The following is a 20,861-nucleotide window of genomic DNA, read 5'->3' on the forward strand; positions in this document are numbered from 1 at the left end:
TTCATTAACACAAATCTCATAGATGAATGGATGGTTAAATATAAAGCCACGGAAACCGAGGCCAACTTGCTACAATCGTTGCTTCAAAATCAAAACAAAGAGAAAATACTCGTTCCTTACAACTTCAAGTGAGTGTTGCTATCTTGTGCATATTCGGTTTCCCTTATTACTCGAGGTTATAGTAATGTAATTGATGAGTTATGCATGCGTGCACAGCTTCCACTTTATTCTGCTAGAGATTAAGCTTGAGTTGGGAGTAGTACCTGTCTTAGACTCAAGACGAAAAGATCCCCAGGAGTATGCGAACATGACTGAAATGCTCCAGAAGTAAGTTCAATCGATCATTATTGCACCATATCGGCAACTTTGTTCATTTCCTGATATCAAATAATTATTTTCTTTGTCTCGCAGGGTTTGGAAAGAGTTTACCGCAAAAGCTCCGGGACTGCCGGGGGAGCTGCGATTTACACACCCGAAAGTAAGTGCTACTAGCTAGTTCCGCGCATCTCTCATTGATTCTAGCTAGTTTCATCAATACCATTTATAATGATTGATTATCAGTTTGATTGACCTCTATTTCTCGTAAAGTGCTTGTGGCAGGAATCCGAGAATGATTATTGTGGATACTACGTTTGCGAGTTCATCTACAACGCGACGACCTCTAAGCGGGGCTACTCTAAAAAATAATACGAAGTGCGTAAGCAATAATATTCACAATTTTATTTTATTACCATCATTTGTGTTGAGTTCATTCATATATATGTATTGACCCCCTTCTTCAAATTAGATGTGGCAGATGCGGGATGAACTCCTACCACAAGATCGCATGAAAGCAAATCAAGAGAAATTGGCGGGATTCTTTTTTGACCACGTCATCAATAAAGCCAGAGAATATCATGTGTAATTTGACATTAGATGTTAGGGAATTGTAAGAGATCTTATATTGTATATATGTAGCCAGTAGCGTCGGATAGATATACGAAAACTTGTTGTTCGACCAATCTCTTGGAGAAGGAGAGGTCGATCACTTCTCTCTGTATATGTTCATGACGATCTTGTGTACTTGATGGTTTCCTTCATTTGCTTACTATCTAGTGTGTCGAGTCCTCTCTATACGTATAGTACGTAGCGTCGACCAAGCACGGAGATAAGAGAAGACACTTCTCTCTATTAGCTAGGTAACACAATATATGAAACCCCTAAATTAACCCTACAAAACCCTCAAAACACCCAACCCCTCCCCCCCCCCTCTTTCAAAAAACAATCCCAGCCCCTGAACTGCTGACGCGTGGATGCTTTTTGGTCTCGGTTGGTGCTACCAACCAGGACAAAAGGCCCTCCTGCCTGGGCAAGCCGCAGCGGCCACGTGGAGCCCCATCTGTCCCGGTTCGTAGGCGAACCGGGACTAAAGGTATTGGGCTTCAGTCCCGGTTCCAGAACCGGGACAAATGGGCCTATAGAACCGGGGCAAATGGGCCTTTTTTTACTAGTGTCGGCTAAGGCCCTACTCAAGGCTGATGGACCTTTTGTGATACTCCGGATTTCTACATTCGAAGTTCATGATCTGGATTATTCAGCTGCATGTATGTGAGGCCATAAATAAAGATGTTGAAAAGATCCGTTTCAATCGGTTGAGTGGATCATATATGATTAATTTGCACGCACAATCTTAACTATATTTTGACTTCCGTAGAGCCCGTTTCAAAGCCTGTGCCCGTAACCAGATTTGATTTTCAAGTTGTGATCTAACAGGGGCAAAAGAATGACAATCATCTGAATAATTTACTGCATGTGTATTACTATATTGTCTGCTGAATAATATCATAAATAGAGATAGGTTATCTCATCAACATACTTAGCCTAGAAACATGCATTCACAAGAAGGTGCTTACAAGCACCTGGACGGAGCTGGTGGTTGAGCATACGTCGGGCTGGGTATCTTTGGGCACATTTCTTTGACTTTCCTGGGCTCCGTTCCTATGTCAAGGGTTAGTCCCAAGAACTAGTGCACAAAAGCCCCATTCGGTGCATGAAAAGCAACTGTTTCATCCATCCGGGAGGAACAAAAGAAACATGGAAAATTCTTTCGTACAGTTGAGTTAGCTGACCGGTCAAGAGGTCTGCAGAAGGAAGAACACAACAAACTGAAAAGCATTTGGCTAGCAAAACCAAGCTGCTAGCAACTGGTGGAATCCTCAAGGGAGGGAGGGAGGGAGGGAGGGATTGAGTCAGACAGCTCAAGTTATGCACCACAAATGTATGGTCGTCAACAGGCACACATAGACGTTGATAGAAGGGCTCATTGTCTGCTGATGTGTACGAACATGCATCTCATGTCTGTAGGGGTGAGTGATCTGCCCACTCGATCTAAGTTTGAGCCAACACATGCGGGAAAAAGCCCACAAAAATATCACGTTGCGCCAAGATCGTGGGTGCTTGTGTGCCGCGGGTTGGTACATCAAGGCACGAGCTGGTACATAAAAGGCAGAGATTCCTCAGTCCTCACGGTGTTGCCCACCAGTCCACGACAACTCTGTTTTCAGCTACACCTTTTTCTTCATCTTTCTTACAGGGATCACCGACTACTATAGATCTCTTGACTCGTCTTCCACACGAAAGAAAAGAAAAAAAATGATCACACGAAAGATCACTCGTCTTCCACAGGGACCAGGAGGCCGAATTATGATTCGACAACACGAAAGGAAAAAAAAAAAACAGCCGTCGGAGTTACTGCTGGTGAGAGAGGCTATGGATCCTCCTAAAGAAAACTCTGTTTTCAGCTACAGTTTCTTCTTCTGTTTATTTCTTTTACCGCGATCACCGACAGCCACAGATCTCTCCACACAGGCCACGAGGCTGAATGATGGACCGACCACAAGAAAGCAAAACTGGAAAAGAAAAGAGAGAGAAAAAAGGGCCAGAACTTGAGCTAAGTCGGCAGCGCTCGCCATTTTGTTTACTGTCAGCCGCTGGTGGATCCTGTCGGTGCGCCGACGAGGTCAATTAATCTTGAAAACCATGCCGGTGATCTTAAGTCTGCATGAGTAGTACGGAGAGACTATATAATTTACAAAATTTCAAGTACGCGTAACGGCGTAAGCTAGCTCCCTGCAGTGTCAACGCATGGGGATCACGCGAGGTGAACGGAGGCCCGGACATTGACCCGGCACCCGGCCGTCGGTCAGGTTCAGGCATGCCTCCTGCCCGGATCCACGGCCAGCTCAAAGATACTCAGATTTGTATACTGCACTAGTAGCAGTAGCACTGAGATTGATGCTTCGAGTTACGATTGCCCGAGCGCAACGTCGGTCCGTCGTCGTTGATGAGAGGAGATGGGATCTGGATCCATTGTGCATAAATAACGCATCCATAGTTTCGATTCTCTTTTTTTTAAATGTGTACTAGCAAAAGGGCCCGTGCGTTGCAACGGGAGTTTTTCTCTTTCATAATCTTCAATGGCCATGACCACATTTTGTTGCATCATCGAGATATACTATTACTTTCAGTTTCGTGAAATCATGAACAAATTTTAAAACTCGTGGACATATTTGAAATCATGAACATTTTTTAAATTTGTGAACACTTTTACAAATTGTTGAACATTTTCTAAAGCAACAACTTTTTTGAATTCATTAACATTTTATACTATTTGCAAACATTTTTAGAAATTGCAAACATTTTTTATTTTCTTTTTTTATTTTATGTGCAATTGGACGAACCAAACGACGGATCAAAATCTGGTAATAAGAAACGTCCGCGCCTTTAACAGAAAAAGAAAAGTACTAATTAAGGGTGTAACATAAAAATAATTAACATGCAAGATAACATTATATTTAGAATCTGCAAATTTTTCTGGGCAATTTTCTGTATATAGCATGCTAAATTTAGAGTTAGGGTTTGAAAGTTATGAATATTTTAGTCAGTAGGTTGGTTTCTTTGCTTGTGTTGTGCAAGGGCATTTCCGTAGATGAACCAAACGCTATCGGCGGCGACTTAAGAAAAAGAAAGAATTGTTTTCCCACTTACGGGTGGCACTGGTGGATAATTTTTACCAACTTGGAGGGTAATTTTAATGAGGAGCGACCAGAAGCGATACCGCTTTATTAGTACGTAAAGATACTAAGCTGACTCAAGAACGCTGTTCAGTGAGAAGTGCATTCTGCATTGTTTCACTTTCACCCAGGGTGTGCTGCTTCCAAAAAAAGTTGCAAGTCTAAAAGCAGAATTCCACTTTTTGGATTATTGACTTAAATATATTGAAAATTGTCAGGACCGGAATGGGCCGAGTCGACTCATCGGGTCGTTGGCCTCCAAAATCGGCCTCGAGGACAGGTCTGGGCCGGCCCATTCCTATCATCAGAAAATATGAGCCCCCCCCCCCCCCACCCACACGCGCACACACACACACAAAAATGATAAGTCCCCCTCAAGTAAAAGCAACAAAAATTGTAGAAAAATGTACAATGGTGCAACAAGCTCTTATGGGCTTAGCATCGATGGGTGGGGGATTACATGTAGTGGCCCACAAAATATACCAAAAAAGAGAGGTTGGCGGTGATGACAACACTCAAAATCAACCGAACGGGCGACAACAACTGCTGAAATAGGAGAAGGAGAGCTATATAGTGACACCAGGAAATGCCAGCTGGCGACCATTCAAGCGTCGGATGAGGACATCGAATGGCACACTCGTATTCTTTACCGATCGCCGCTCAGCTAGCTCAAACCACGCCTAGTTCAAAGCTTTAGCATCGTCGAATTCCATTTCTATCTTCATCGCAAAAAAAAATTCGTAATTCTTTTCACCTCAACGTCATGACAATGAAATTCAGCAGCACTTGACATTTCAAAGTTGGCCCAATAAATACTTTTGGAAATAAAAATAGTACAAGTGTCAATTTCTATAGAGTGTCCAAATTTTTCCATATTTTTTCCAGGCAGGACAAGCTGACCCAGACCCAAGTCTCCGGGCCTACAAGTACTCCTGGGCCCCATCGCCTCCTTCCTCCACCAAATCGCCGTCCCCTTCCCCCAAATCACATCCCACTCCCATCAGATCTCGCAAGGAAGAAAAGAATGGCCGACTCCTCCGCGCCGCACTCCAACGGCGGCGCCGTCGCCGAGGAGGAGGACCCCGCGGTGCCCCGGTCCCTGGCGCCGCCGCGGAGGGTGGCGCTGGTGACGGGCATCACGGGGCAGGACGGGAGCTACCTGACGGAGCTGCTCCTGTCCAAGGGGTACGAGGTGCACGGCCTCATCCGCCGCTCCTCCAACTTCAACACGCAGCGGCTGGACCACATCTACCACGACCCGCACGCCACCCCCTCCGCCGCGCGCCCGCCGATGCGGCTCCACTACGCCGACCTCTCCGACTCGTCCTCCCTCCGCCGCGCGCTCGACCACGTGCTCCCCGACGAGGTCTACAACCTGGCCGCCCAGTCCCACGTCGCCGTCTCCTTCGAGGTGCCCGACTACACCGCCGACGTCACCGCCACCGGCGCGCTCCGCCTGCTCGAGGCCGTCCGCCTCTCCGCCAGGGCCAAGCCCATGCGCTACTACCAGGCCGGGTCCTCGGAGATGTTCGGCTCCACGCCGCCGCCGCAGAGCGAGGCCACGCCCTTCCACCCGCGCTCCCCCTACGCCGCCGCCAAGGTCGCCGCGCACTGGTACACCGTCAACTACCGCGAGGCGTACGGCCTCTTCGCCTGCAACGGCGTGCTCTTCAACCACGAGTCCCCCCGGCGCGGCGAGAACTTCGTCACCCGCAAGATCACCCGCGCCATCGGCCGCATCAAGGTGGGGCTCCAGACCAAGGTCTTCCTCGGCAACCTCTCCGCCGCCAGGGACTGGGGCTTCGCCGGGGACTACGTGGAGGCCATGTGGCTCATGCTCCAGCAGGACAAGCCTGACGACTATGTCGTCGCCACCGAGGAGTGCCACACCGTGGAGGAGTTCTTGCAGGCCGCTTTTGGGTACGCCGGCCTCAACTGGAAGGATCATGTGGTGATTGACAAGAAGTACTTTCGGCCTTCGGAGGTGGACTGCCTTCAGGGGGATTCATCCAAGTCGAGGAGAGTGCTTGGGTGGAAGCCCAAGGTTGGCTTCCAGCAGCTGGTTGAGATGATGGTTGATAACGACATCGAGCTCGCCAAGAAGGAGAAGGTCCTTGTGGATGCTGGGTACCGCGACCCCAAGCAGCAGCCATAGAATTGGTATCAATAGTTCGATTAAAATGGAGCTTGCTTTGGATTTCCCCCCTTACAAGCTGATACAGTGTGGCCATTGCAGTAGAGGTTGGCTTAAGTTCTTGTTGTTTGTCTCAGGGTAGAAATAAGGAAGTTTGCAGTTTGATCCTACAGTACCGTTGATTAAGTTACTATGTGGCGTACTTTTATCATATGAACGAATCGGTCAATTGATACCATACCATTTTGAAGCAAACTCGTCTGTTTTCGATTATGACAGCAAACTTGTCTTTCTGTACTGTGTGATACATTCTGAATATATGTTATCTTGGTATCCATCAGTGGCATTTTGCATGACCCATCTTGGCACATTGCAATGGGGATATTTAAACCAGTACAGTTCTAAATTGCAGTTAACCCACAGTTGAAATGGTGAATATGTTAGCCCATATTTCTCATACGTGAAGAGCATGAGTTGAACTATAGTCCTCTGATTAAATGAATAAAATGAGTGTTGACCTGAAGCTTTTGCTTGTTCATTCGTATGATTCATCAAGGTGTCCAGTGAACTGCCCATTATTCTTGCCTATTTGCTTTTCAGGTATTAGGCATTTTGTACTGAAGCAAACTTGTCTGTTTTCGATTATGATAGCAAACTTGTCTTTCTGTATTGTGTGATACATTCTGAATATATGTTATCTTGGTATCCATCAGTAACATTTTGCATTACCATCTTGGCACATTGCAATGGGGGTATTTAAATCAGTACAGTTCAAAATTGTAGTTGGTGGATATGTTGGCCCATGTTTCTCATACGTGAGGAGAGTGAGTTGAACTACAGTCCTACAGTTAAATGAATGAAATGAGAGTCTTGGCCTGTGTTGGCCTGAAGCTTTCGCTTGTTCATTTGTACGATCCATCAAGGTGTCCAGTCAACTGTCCATTCTTCTTGCCTATTTACGTTTCAGGTATCAGGCATTTTGTCCTGAGTATAATGAGGTCACTATCCTTGAGTTAAACAATTGACATCATATATGATGTGACGCAATGCCCAGTGTGTATCTGGGCCATCTGGCAAAGACAAGAGATACCCTACATGATTCACGCAAAATAGGCTTCAGGACAAGCATTGTAAGTATTGTATTAGCTTCTGTTTGTTTGCTACGTTTGACAAGTTGCTGGCAGAAGGGATGGTATATCTATCTTCAGGCTTCAGCAGCCAAAAGTATATATATAGTCTAAAATTCTACTCTGATTAGCTTTGGGTGCTGAGACAATGATATTAAATTATTTCACTTCAGGCGATCCTTTTGTAAGTGTGGTGCTCAATGACTTGTAACCTGCACCATGAATTCATATGCAGTGTAATTCAAAGCTGTTTAACCTTCTCATGGGTGCTGACTTGCCGAGTTGATAAATTTCAGTTTCATATGAACCTGGAGAGAAAACATTGCTTGCTGGTCCGAGTCATTCATGTAGGATGTGCTTAGAATATTTTAGATGAACATTGGATAAGCAGAACAATGGTAGTCCTTCAGCTGATTTTATTTTTTGAAATTCTTATGCAAAAATATATACTTACAGTGCAGAGCATTTTTACAACATATTTGCTACTAGTCCAAACTCCAAAGGCCAATTGAGACAATATCCTTGAAATGCCTTCTCTAATTCCTCTTAAATCTAGCATGTGAGCCTTCTCCAATTCCCCTTAAATCTAGCATATGAGCCTTCTCTAAGCCTTTTAGTCGCTAACTGACATATGGAGCGAGGAATATACACTTTTAGCAAATGAATGAATGAATCACTGTCATTTTGGAGGAAACACATCTGCCTCTGATACTTATCTTTCTGTATTGTGGGTCCGTACAATCTGAATATATATCTTCAGTTGGTATCTTGACATCCATCTGTAGCATTTGACAGTACCATGTTGGAGCATTGCAAACAGGTGGCTAAATACATTACTATGATGGTGAATTTCTTGGTCCAAATCTCTTGTATATGAAGAGCATGAGTGGACCTTTAGTTCAGCAAGTCTGAACATCCTGAACTCTTGGTCACAAGCTCTCATCTGTTCATGTGCATGACTGATCAAGGCAAGTGTTGTCCATGGAACTGGATACATTCTTCTTGCCTATTTGCTTTTCATGTATTTGACATTTGGTCTTGGGTATAATGGCCACTGTATTTCTGAAATATGAAATTAACACCTTATACATCCAACGCAAAGTCTTTCTTCTTGCCTATTTGCTTTTCATGTATTTGACATTTGGTCTTGGGTATAATGGCCACTGTATTTCTGAAATATGAAGTTAACACCTTATACATCCAACGCAAAGTCTAATTTTGCGCCAACAAAATGGACTTCGTGACAAGCAGTGTGAGGATTCTATTGCCCTCTGTTTGTTTCCTGTGCCAACAAAATCTGAATAGAGTTTCAATGTGCTGTGAACGAAAACGGAAGACAATGATCTTAAATTGTTTGGTTGCTCTGTAGATACAGTGTTCAGTGATCTGCATCCCGCACTGTAAATTCATATGTAATGTAGTCCTATGAACATCCTGCAGAGGAAACAATCTTCTTAGTTCTTTCATATATGATGTGCTTACATTTTTGTTTCAGATGAACATTGGAGATGCTACTGCCCCAGACTATATGCTGGATACAGACAGTATTGCAGCAAAACAATCGTTTGGAGTTGAAAGTTAACCTTAGAACCGACACAAGGAATCCTAAACGCATTTGCCAGTGACCGAGAGGACATTTTTTACCCTTCCCGGCGACCTCCTGACACTTGCCAATTAACGATGAAAGTGGGTCCGTTTGCGGCCAACATCATAGTACATGTTTAGTGTTAATTTTTACAAGCAGACGTGAACTAATTTGCTAAGATTCGCAGAATAAGCGGGCGACACGTGAGCCTAGGCACGGTGGTAGAGAAGGGTGTCTTCTGTTCTAACTCGAATTCTGCAGTGAAGATTAAGATAACCATTTTTCCGCGAGCTGTTCAAACCACAGTGTGAGTGAGTAATGATGCAGAATCAAAGGACTCACGACACAAAATCAAAACGAGGTATTAGTTTGTGTACTTTTGCACAGATCACACTGGTTGATTGTATCATTGGAAGGATGGTATCTATCTTCAGGCTTCAGCAGACAATAGCAGTCTAAAATGATACTCTGATCATCTTTGGGAGCTGAGACATTGATCTTAAATTATTCCACTGCAGGCAATCCTTCATCTGTAAGTATTCCACTGCAGGCAATCCTTCATCTGTAAGTATTCCACTGCAGGCAATCCTTCGTCTGTAAGTATGGTGCTCAATGACTTGTAATTTATCCTGCACCATAAATTCTTATGCAGTGCAAATCAAAGCTGTTTTGACCATCTCATGGATGCTGACTTGCTGAGTTAATGAATTTCAGTTTCCTATGAACCTGGAGAGAAAACATGTTTGCTGGCCTGAGTAAATCATGTACGATGTGCTTAGCATTTTTTAGATGAACATTGGATAAGCAAAACAGTGGTAGCCCTTTAGCTGATTTTCTTTTTGAAAATTCTTATTATGCAAAAATATATGTACCTGTAGTACAGGGGATTTTTACAACATATTTGATGTTAGTGCAAACTCTGGAGACCAACTGAGACAACATCCTCATCTTTTTGGGCAGCTAAAAATGCCCTCTCTAATTTCCTTTAAATCTATTGTATTTCTCTAAGCTTTTCATTCGCAAACTGAGTAACAGACATATGGACCGATGAATATGCACTTTTACCAAATGAATGAATGAATCACTGCCATTTTGGAGGAAACTCATGGTAGCAAATTTATCTTTCTGCATTGTGGATTCATGCAATCTGAATAGAGTATCTGAATACATGTCTTAGGCTGGTATCTTACATCTCTCTGTAGTACGTATGTGACAGTACCATGTTGGCGCATTGCAAACACGTGGTTGAATACATAACTATATTGGCGAATTTCTTGGACTGTATTTCTTGTATATGATGAGCATGAGTTGAACTCTAGTTCAGCGAGACTACGTAATCTTGAGCTCTTGGCCCTAAGCTCTGATTTGCTCCTCTTCTTGCCTATTTGCTTTTCAGGTAATGGGCATGTTGTCCTCGGTATATAAAGGTCGCCACATTTCTGAAATATGCAACTGGCATCTTATACATGCGACGCAGAGTCAATGTGCATCCAAGTTCTAATTTTGCGCCAACAAAATGGACTTCATGACACACTGTGAGGATTCTATTTGCACTCTGTTTCTTTGGTGCTTTCAATAAGTTCCTCCCCTCGTATGTACTTTCAGGGTCTAGCAGCCAAACTTATATTCTAATTGAACTCTCATCATCTTTGTGTGCCAAGACAGCGATCTTAAATTGTTTTTGTTGCTGATGATCGTCGGTCGTCCGTTGCTCTGTAAATACGGCGTTGGATGGTCCGTATCCCGCGCCGTAAATTCATATCTAATGCAGTTCTATGAGAGGAAACAATCACTGCTTCTGACAGTTTCTTGCAGAGACGACGCGCTTGCATTTGTCTTAGATGGACAGTGGAGATGCTACTACCTCGGACTGTACGCTGGATACAATATCCTGGGGTCAAAGTTAACCTTAATTAGAACTGACACAAGGAATCCTAAAAGCATTTGCCATTAACCCAGAGGACATTTTTGCCCCTCCTCGGCGACCTCCTGACACTTGCCAATTAACTATGGAAGTGGGGCTGTGTGCTGCCAACATCAAAGTACATGTTTAGTGTTCTTTAGGGAATATAGTACATGTTTAGTGTTAACTTTACACACAGATGTGAACTAATTTGCTAAGTTTCGCAGGATAAACGGGCCACATGTGAGCCTAGGCACGGCACGGCACAGAAAAGTACGGTCCTCTTGCGCCTCTCCGACATGTATCACGACGGTGGTAGAGAAGAGAAGGGTGTCTTCTCTTCTAACACTGATCCCACAACGAAAGTAGAGATAATCATTTTTCCGCGAGCTGTTCAAGAACTACAGTGCGAGTAGCGATGTAGAATCAAAATGACTCACGAAACGAAATCAAAATGTGTTACCACCTCTGATCCGAATTAACTGTGTCAATTAATTTGGATCGGAGTATTATTTTTGTACTTTCACACACATCGCACATGGTTGGTTGTATCCTTGTGGGGATGGTGTACCTGTCTTCAGGCTTCAGCAGCCAAAAGTATAGCCTAAAATTCTACTCTGACCATCTTTGGATGCTGAGACATTGTTCTTAAATTATTCCACTGCAGGCAATCCTTCGTCTGTAAGTATGGTCCTCAGTGACTCGTAACCTGCACCATGAATTCATATGCAGTGTAAATAAAAGCTGTTTTGACCATCTCATGGATGCTGACTTGCTGAGTTAATAAATTTCAGTTTCCTATGAACCTGGGGAGAAAACATTGCTTGCTGGCCTGAGTCATTCATGTGCAATGTGCTTAGGAATTTTTAGCTGACCATTGGATAAGCAAAACAATGCATATATATATACTTGTTGTACAGGGTATTGTACAACATACTCCCTCCGTTCCAAAATAGATGACCCAACTTTGTATTAACTTTTGGGTCATCTATTTTGGAACGGAGGGAGTACGTATTTGCTATTAGTCCAAACTCCAAAGGCCAACTGAGACAATATGTGTAACTTTTTGGCTAGCTAAAACTGCCTTCTCTAGTCCCACTTAAATCTAGCATATCACTAGCCTTCTGTAAGCCTTTAATTTGCTAACTGATATATGGACCCAGTCTTTTGCGACACTTCTGGTCTACTTATTTTGCTAGGTCTCGACTTCTCTGTTGAATATGCACTTCTATCAAATGAATGAGCGAATCGATGCCATTTTGGAGGGAGCTCGTTATGATTGCAAACTTATCTTTCTGTATCATGGATCCATACAATCTGAATATATGTCTTCAGATAGCCTAAAAAAAAAAGAAGTCTTCAGCTGGCATCTTGACATCCATCTGTAGCATTTGACAGTACCATGTTTGGCGCATTGCAAACAAGGGGTTAAATACATAGCTATGCTGATGAATTTCTTGGTCCGGATTTCTCGTACATGAAGAGCATGAGTTGAACTCTAGTTCAGCAAGACTGAAAATCTCGAGCTCTTGACTGCAAGCTCTCATTTGTTCATTTGCATTTTTGACCAAAATTAAGTGTTGCCCACTGAATCTGACTAATAAATTTCAGTTTCCTATGAGTAAATTGTTGCTGAAAGTAATAAGGCGCCAATTTCATCCTATGAATAAATTTATTGGGGAGAGGGGAGTCGTTGGAGCTGATTTATTTTTTTGGCCCAACTCCTCCACTACCAGGAGTTTATTGGGGAAAGTGGAGTTGTTGGAGATGCTGCAAGTGTCGTCCACTGAACTGTCTACATTGCTCTTGCCTATTTTATTGTCAGGTATTGGGCATCTCTGAAATATGTGTTGGGTCGAAGTTAACCTTGTTGCGGAGAGGACAATTTTTGCCCCTTCCCCGGACCCCGGCGACCTACGCTTGTACTGTAACACTGATCCCGCGATGAAGCTGAAGATACATTTTTACCACAGGCTGTTCACGAACCACAGTGCGAGAAATGACGGGAAATTGATGATACAGAATCAAAAGGACTCGCGACACAATATCAATGTGACTTGTTATTATTTTTGTACTCCCTAATAAGTGTTGCGGTTTTGGTTCGAGTACTTGGTTGGTCTGGTTGGTTGTTCCCTGTGACGAAAGCCTTAATTCTCCCATGAGTTAATATAAACCAGGAGAGCCACATGTTGTTGTTAGAGCATCTCCAGCCGTTGGCCCCCCAGGAGGCATAAAAATCACCGCCTGGGGGCGAGCCGGCGGTAGAATCCGCGCTGGGGGCGGTTGGGCATCCAGCCGTCGCCCCAGGCGCCGATATCGGCCCATTTGCGGCCGCATTTCGGCCCAGATAAATAGAAAAATGGCCCGATATCGGCGAGAAACAACCCATATTCGGCGTGGTTCGTCGTTTAATTCTCAACATAAATATTCTTTTTCACATAATTTATCATAGAAAATCAAATAATTCAACAAAATAGTGCAACAACAAATAGTTCAATACAAATTATATAGTTTAACAAATAAAAACTCATCACACGTCGAGCTATGCGTCGCCCTTGATCCTTCATAGGTGCTCCACCAGATCCTGCTGCAGTTGATGATGCACCTGTGGGTCTCGGATCTCCTGACGCATACTGAGGTAGGCAGTCCAGGTTGCCGGTAGCCGATGATCAACTTTGGCTAGAGGACCCTGCATGTAGTATGGTTTAGTGTCAAACACTGGCTCTTCCTGCTCGCTCTCGACGATCATGTTGTGCAAGATGACACAACAAGTCATGATCTCCCACATTTGATCTTTCGACCAGGTCTGAGCAGGGTACCGGACAACAGCAAATCGAGATTGGAGCACACCAAATGCCCACTCGACATCCTTCCTGCAAGCCTCCTGCACCTTGGCAAAGTGGGACTTCTTGCCTCCTGGCACAACGTTTGAGATAGTCTTCACAAATGTAGACCATCTCGGATAGATGCCATCAGCTAGGTAGTACCCCTTATTGTACTGCCGCCCATTGACCTCGAAGTTCACCGAAGGAGAATGACCTTCAACAAGCTTGGCAAAGACAGGGGAGCACTGCAGTACGTTGATGTCATTGTGAGTTCTTGGCATACCAAAGAAGGTGTGCCAAATCCACAGGTCCTGTGTTGCCACCGCCTCAAGTACCACACTGCAACCGCCTTTGGCGCCTTTGTACATCCCCTGCCAAGCAAATGAACCGTTCTTCCATTTCCAATGCATGCAGTCGATGCTTCCAAGCATCCCAGGAAATCCTCTTGCTGCATTCTGTGCTAGGATCCGAGCAGTGTCTTCCGCATTGGGTGTTCGCAAGTATTGCGGTCCAAACACTGCCACCACTGCCCGACAGAACTTGTAGAAACACTCAATGGTGGTGGACTCGGCCTTGCGCCCATAGTCGTCGAGTGAATCACCGGGAGCTCCGTATGCAAGCATCCTCATCGCTGTCGTGCACTTCTGGATTGAGGTGAATCTAAGTTTGCCGGTGCAATCCTTCTTGCATTTGAAGTAGCTGTCGAACTCCCGGATGGAATTCACAATCCCGAGGAAAAACTTTCGGCTCATCCGATAACGGCGCCGAAATGTTTTGTCGCCGTGCAGTGGAGCGTCGGCGAAGTAGTCGGAGTATAACATGCAGTAGCCTTCGAGACGATGCCGGTTCTTTGCTTTGATCCGCCCCGGCGCCGAGCCACCTCGCCGCGGCTTTTCATTGCTCGCCAGCAGGCCGGCGAGGGCAGCGAGGACCATGAGATGTTCCTCTTCCTGGACGTCGGCCCCGGCTTCCTCCTCCAGCAGCACGTCGAGCGCTTCCTCGTCGTCCGAGTCCATTGCCGAGGCAGGCAAATCGCCGAACACCTTGCGGGCGCGGTGGGCGCGTACCCGCCGCTACACCGCCCCCTTCCGGGCCGGAGACGCCGGAAAAATTGCCTAGCCGGTGGTGGAGAGGCTGCCTCGGCGAAACCTCTGCTCTTTTTCCGGCCGGGATGGGCTACTAGCGGTGGCGGGCGGCGCCAGGATCAGCCGGTTGGCGGCCGAGCGCGCGCGGGGGGGGGGGAGGAAAATCTGGAAGAAAGACTTGACTTTTCGCCTAACGGTGTGGGCCAGACGTGCATTTCCCTTGCGCCGGAGTCCCCGAGCGCCCCCAGTGCGCCGGGTTCGGCCTGCAATCGCCGGGCCCCAAAACGGGCCGAGCCGGCGGATTTCGGCGTCCTGGGGGCGTGACTAGGGCGTTTTTTCGGCGGCGGCACCGAAAAAGTCACCTGGGGAGCCTGTTGGGGGCGCGGCTGGAGATGCTCTTACTCTGTCAGATCTCGGCAATCCCCAGCAGCGCCCCCAACAGGCCCCCCAGGCGAATTTTTCCACTCCTTGGGGGGGGGGTGTTGGAAACCCTAGTCCCTTGCTTGCACTCGCTTCACTCTTCCGTCCCGCGGCAAGCCCCAAATCCACCTCGCTTTTTCCATTTCCATCGCCGGCCGGCCGCCACATCCATGCCAATGACCTCGCCTTCGCCTCCCCCCATGCAGCCCATAGCAGGCTCTAAGCCCACCTCCTTTCTCTCCCACTCCCACAGCCAGCCGATCGCCACACCAACGTGATTGACCTCGCCTTTGCCTACCCCCACCGTCGTGGAATTGTCAAAGCAAATGTCCTAGTGTGAGGACTTAGTCGTGAGGCCACCGCATCTATGTGGTAGCTTGAGAGGGGTTGAGCGGAATCGAGAGACGCAACACAAGACAAGGATTTAGACAGCTTCGGACCCCGGGAAACATCATCCGGTAACAACCCTACGTGCTGTTTGTGACTAGGTCTCATTATCATCATGAGGGAGTCGCCGTAAACCGGCTCTCCTAGTTATGTCTAGCCCTAAGCTTATTTTTTCTCTCCCTTTGGGGTGCCCTGCCCCTCTTTATATAAGTTGAAGGGGCAGGTTAGAAGTAGAGTCCAACTCGGATTAAGGCTTAAACTATTTTGACTTCTCTTCACGGGCTTCTTAACGTTTTGGGCTTCATAACGTCTTGGGCTTCATAACGTCTCGGGCTTCATAACCCCAGGCGACTCTATCTGCCGGGTTATGACCGTCAACCAGTTATCACTGTCTGCCGGTTTATGACTGTCTGCCGGTTTATGATGGTCTGCCGGTTTATGATGGTCTGTCGGTTTATGATCTGGCTTAACTCCTGCCGGGTTATCATCTGACTTAACTCCTGCCGGGTTATCATCTGACTTAACTCCTGCCGGTTTACCAAGTACCAGCCGGGTTATAACTCCGGCCGGGTCATACCTCGGGGTATATCCCCGACACCCACCACCCTAAGCCACCGACCGTCGCCACCCCTCCGCCTCAACAGGACATCGACGCCCCACCCCTAGACACTGAATTGTACATTCTTGTACATGCAACTCATGGTCAATGTGAGGCCAGTTCTAAAATTTCACTTTTGGAAAAATAATTGTAAGGATTCTATTGCCCTCTGTTTGCTTGCTGCGGTCAGCAAACTCGCACGCGTAGGTACTTTCAGCTTCAGGATCCAACAACCGAAAGTGTCATCGAAAATCACACCCGGATCATCTTTTGAGTGCAGGCAGTAGTCTTACTTTTTTTTTTCTCTGTATGTAAATACGGCCTTCACTAATCCACGCCCAGCACTACAGAATTCGTGCTGGGAATTATGTGTGCTTACTACATTTGTTTTTGATGAAACATCAGAGATTCTACTACCTCGGATTGAAGTCTGGACACTGACAGTATTGCAGCAAAGCAACCGTCGGGAGTTAAAATCAACCTTACAACTGACACATGGAATCCTAAACGCATTTGACATCATTAGCCGAGAGGACATTTGCCCCTTCCCGAACATAAGACTAATAATCTCTAGTAAAACTAAAGATAATCATCACATTCCACGGTTGTTCAAGAGCCACAGTGCGAGTGAGTAATGATGCAGAATAGAAAAGGACTCACATACACCAAATCAAAATGAATTATTAGCTTTTGACTTTTTCATACATCGCACATGATATGGTTGGTTGTATTGTTTGGTGAAACTTATTTTTTCCACGTGTAAATAAACCTAGAGATCCACTTTCCTCCATCACTGGTTGTTGTCACTCCGTCGGATCTCGGATGTGAGCCAACAAACCCTATTTCCCTTGCTTGCGCTCACGTCACTCTTTCGTCTCGTGGCAAGCCCCATATCCACATCCTCTCCCTTACTCCCACAGCCGGCCGGCCGCCACACCCACACCAATGGCCTCGCCTTCGCCAATCCCCACCTCGCCGCCACCCCTTTGCCTCAACAGGATGCCGACGCCCCACCACAGGACATCGAATCCATTGAACTGTACATTCTTGTACACACGACCAAGAGTCAATGTGAGGCCAGTTCTAAATTTTCACTTTCAAGAATGATGTGTGCTTACTACAGTTGTTTTTGACGAAACATGACGTATTCTAGTGCTCCGGACTAAAGACTGGATACTCAGCCATTTGGAGTTGAAGTCAATCTTAGAACTGACACACATAATCCTAAGCGCATTTGACATTATTAGTGAGGGAACATTTGCCCCCCCCCCCCCCCCCCCAACATAACACTAATAATCCCAAAATGAAGCTAAAGATATCACAGTTTCCGTGAGCAGACATGTATCCTATATGGAACTTAATTTTGCCATGATTTAATAAACCCGGAGAGCCACTTTCCTCTACCACCGGTTGTTATTACTCTGTCGGATCTCCGATGAGAGCCTGCAAACCCTAGTCCCTTGCTTGCGCCCGCTTCACTCTTTCGCCCCATGGCAGGCCCCAAATCCATCCTCTTCCCTACTTCCACCACCAGCCGACCGCCCCAACCCATGTAAATGGCCTCACCTTCGCCTACCCCCACCAGCCCCACGTAGCCGACCGCCACCACCCCTCCGCCTCAACAGGACGCCAAGGCCCCACCCCAAACATCAGATCCACTGAATTGTACATTCTTGTAAATGTGAGGCCAATTCTATATTTTTATCTTTCAGGAAATGCATTGTAAGGATTCTATTGCCCTCTGTTTGCCTTCTGCGGTCAACAAATTCGCGTGTATGTGCCTTAAGCTTCAGAGCTTCAGGGCCTAGCAGCCAAAAGTGTCGTCTAAAATCTTACTTGGATCATCTTTTGGGTCTGACCTTCAGGATCCGCACCCGCACCGTAAATTCATGCTAGGATGATGTGTGCTTGCTATATCAAAATAGCTATGCAGACAACAGAGCACATAACAATTCCGGCAATATGCAGCTCCAACCCGTAGAGATTAGGGAATGGGCCAAATCTACTGCTGAGGATGAGTTGTCATGCACAAATCGGCTTAAAATCTACTGGTGGAGATTCTACTGCCCCGGAACCGAAGAGTGGATGCTGCAGCAAAGCGGCCATTTGAAGTTCAAATCAACCTTAGAACTGATAAATGGAAATCCAAAGCGCATTTGACATCAGTAGACGAGAGGTCATTTGCCCCTTCCCGTGCACAACAGTAATAATCTCCAATGAAATTAAATGTAAGCATCACTTTTCCGTGGGCTGTTTAAGAGGCACACCGCGAGTAAGTAACGATGGAGAATCGAAAAAGGACTCACAGACACAAAATCGAAATAAGTTAATAAATCCTCTGGCGAGCACACATCACACACATGGTATGGTTGATTGTACTGTACCCTCTAGTGAAACTTAATTTTTCTAACATACACCCTTATAAATCTGAAAAAAAAAAACAGAAAAACATGCGCCCTTATATTTCTTCACGGAGTAATAGTAAGGCCAACTCCACCGCGCGACCCTATCCTGTCCGGCCCCGTCCGTTTGGGGTAAAATGGACGAATAGCGTGGCCCAGCGCGCGGCCTCAAACGCACAAATGTCCGGATTCCGTCCGTTTTCGACCCATCCCCGGCCCAAACTTGCGCTCAGTTTGGGGTGAAACGGACGCGCGCGGACGGCCTGGACGCACGCCCTTGTCCCCCCATGGCCCGCCTGTCGGGGACACTAGCAGTCCCTCCGCTCCCAACGCTTCCACCCTCTCTCTCCTGCCCCGCCCTGCCGCCGGCGCCGCCGCTATTCTCCGGCCGCCTCCTCACCGCACAGCCTTCGACCGTCCCTACCAAACCACTTCTCGACATGGCCGCCACCACGCCCGTGCTTTGGCTGTAGTTTTGGTCGTCGATCAGGTTTGGCCGTCGCCGTCTTTGCCGGCCGTAGAGGCGACAGGACCGCCGGCGACACACCACGGCGGCCTCAGCAGCTTCCGACGAGAGCTCCAGAGCGGCCAGTAGCCGGCCGGCAACCACCCCTGCTGCGTCGAGGTGATCATCGCGGCCTCTTCGCCACCACGACCGCAAGGTGTTCGGCATTTTGCCCACAAAGGTATGTACAGTGGAGACGAGTTTTTCTTCCATCACTTCCTTTGTTCATCGGACGATTCGTCGTTGGATGATGAAGATCTTGTGGTGGCTGCACTGGTCATTCATGACCATATTCAACGGCAACTTCCTCGGTACAGGGGGTCAGTCCCTAGCCGTGCTCCCAACCTGAACCGCAACAGGGAGAGAGGCCACGCCCTGCTCTATGCTGATTACTTTGCCAACACCCCGCTCTTCAAGACGGATAAATTCCGTCGCCGTTTTCGAATGGCAAGGCATGTGTTCAATCGTATCCGAGAGGGAGTGGTTGCTCATGACCCATACTTTGAGTGCAAGACGGATGCCCTTGGCAAGCTTGGATTCTCCTCTTACCAAAAATGCACCGCGGCCATCCGCATGCTTGCATATGGAATTCTAGGCGATCTGGTGGATGAGTATGTGCGTATGAGTGAGACAACATGTCTGATGTCAATGTACAAGTTTTGCCAAGCTGTGATCGAGGTGTTTGGCCCAGAGTACTTGAGGCAGCCAACTGCCGCTGATACAGAGAGATTGTTGGCGACCAACGCAGCTAGAGGCTTTCCAGGCATGCTTGGCAGCATAGATTGTATGCACTGGGAGTGGAAGAACTGTCCATTTGCTTGGCAGGGCCAGTACAAGGGGCATGTCAACGGGTGCACTGTCATATTAGAAGCGGTGGCATCACAGGATCTTTGGATATGACATTCTTTCTTCGGCATGGCAGGTTCTCACAATGATATCAGCGTGCTGCAGCGTTCTCCGATCTTCGCGAGGCTTGCAGAAGGCCACTCCCCACCTGTCAACTTTGAGATCAACGGCCACCAGTACAACAAGGGATACTATCTAGCAGATGGTATATATCCTCAGTGGTCAACTTTTGTGAAGACAATCTCGAAACCCCAAGGTGAGAAGAGAAAGAGATTTGCCCAAATGTAAGAAAGTGTTAGAAAGGATTGTAACGTGCTTTTGGTGTGCTTCAATCCCGGTGGGGTATCGTTCGAAACCCTGCACTGTCATGGGATGAAAGGAAGCTTTGGGAGGTGATGACTGCTTGTGTGATCATGCACAACATGATCGTCGAGGACGAGCGTGATGAGAGTATCTTCGACCAAGGATTTGATTATCAAGGTGAAAATATTGAGCTCCTGCACCAAGACCCGGCCACATTTGAACAGTTTGCCTAATTCCACCGTGAGATGCGTGATTGACACACTCATTTGAATCTTCAAAATGACTTGGTTGAGCACGTGTGGATCACATTGGCAACCAATAGATGTATTGGTTCATTTTATGTTCATTCAAAACAATTTTGATTTGGTTGTAAAACTATTTTATTAGAGACAATTTTGATTGGGTTGTAAAACTATTTTTATTTTCAGACAATTAATATTTGGACATGCAAACTTGTTTTGATATGAAAATATGAACATTTTTGGCCCTGGCGGACAGGATGGGGCAAACGGATGCGGCCGCGCGCCCTGCGCGCTGGGCGCACGGCCACTGCATCCCAGAACAGGCCCGGACATGACCCCATTGCCCTACCCAAACGGACCGATTCCGGGCAAAGCGGACGTCCGTTTGAGGTCGCGCGGTGGAGTTGGCCTAAATCCGGAGTGATTTCCTCTGCTGTTGTTATTCTG

General features: G+C 46.6%; 1 protein-coding gene across 1 annotated transcript; it reads left to right on the forward strand.

Moving 5' to 3' along the window:
• The first annotated feature begins 4,996 nt into the window (after nucleotides 1-4,996).
• On the forward strand, nucleotides 4,997-6,523 carry LOC123165694 (GDP-mannose 4,6 dehydratase 1). Its single transcript, XM_044583388.1, has one exon. It carries the CDS (start codon nucleotides 5,077-5,079, stop codon nucleotides 6,205-6,207), a length of 1,131 nt encoding a protein of 376 aa, XP_044439323.1. The 5' UTR covers nucleotides 4,997-5,076; the 3' UTR covers nucleotides 6,208-6,523.
• The last annotated feature ends 14,338 nt before the right edge of the window (nucleotides 6,524-20,861 follow it).

The sequence above is a fragment of the Triticum aestivum genome, chromosome 7D (assembly GCF_018294505.1).
Source record: "Triticum aestivum cultivar Chinese Spring chromosome 7D, IWGSC CS RefSeq v2.1, whole genome shotgun sequence".
Lineage (NCBI taxonomy): Eukaryota > Viridiplantae > Streptophyta > Magnoliopsida > Poales > Poaceae > Triticum > Triticum aestivum.

Coding starts and splice junctions, on each gene's coding strand:
- LOC123165694 (XM_044583388.1), top strand. CDS start 5,077: ATGGCCGACTCCTCCGCGCCGCACTCCAACGGCGGCGCCGTCGCCGAG.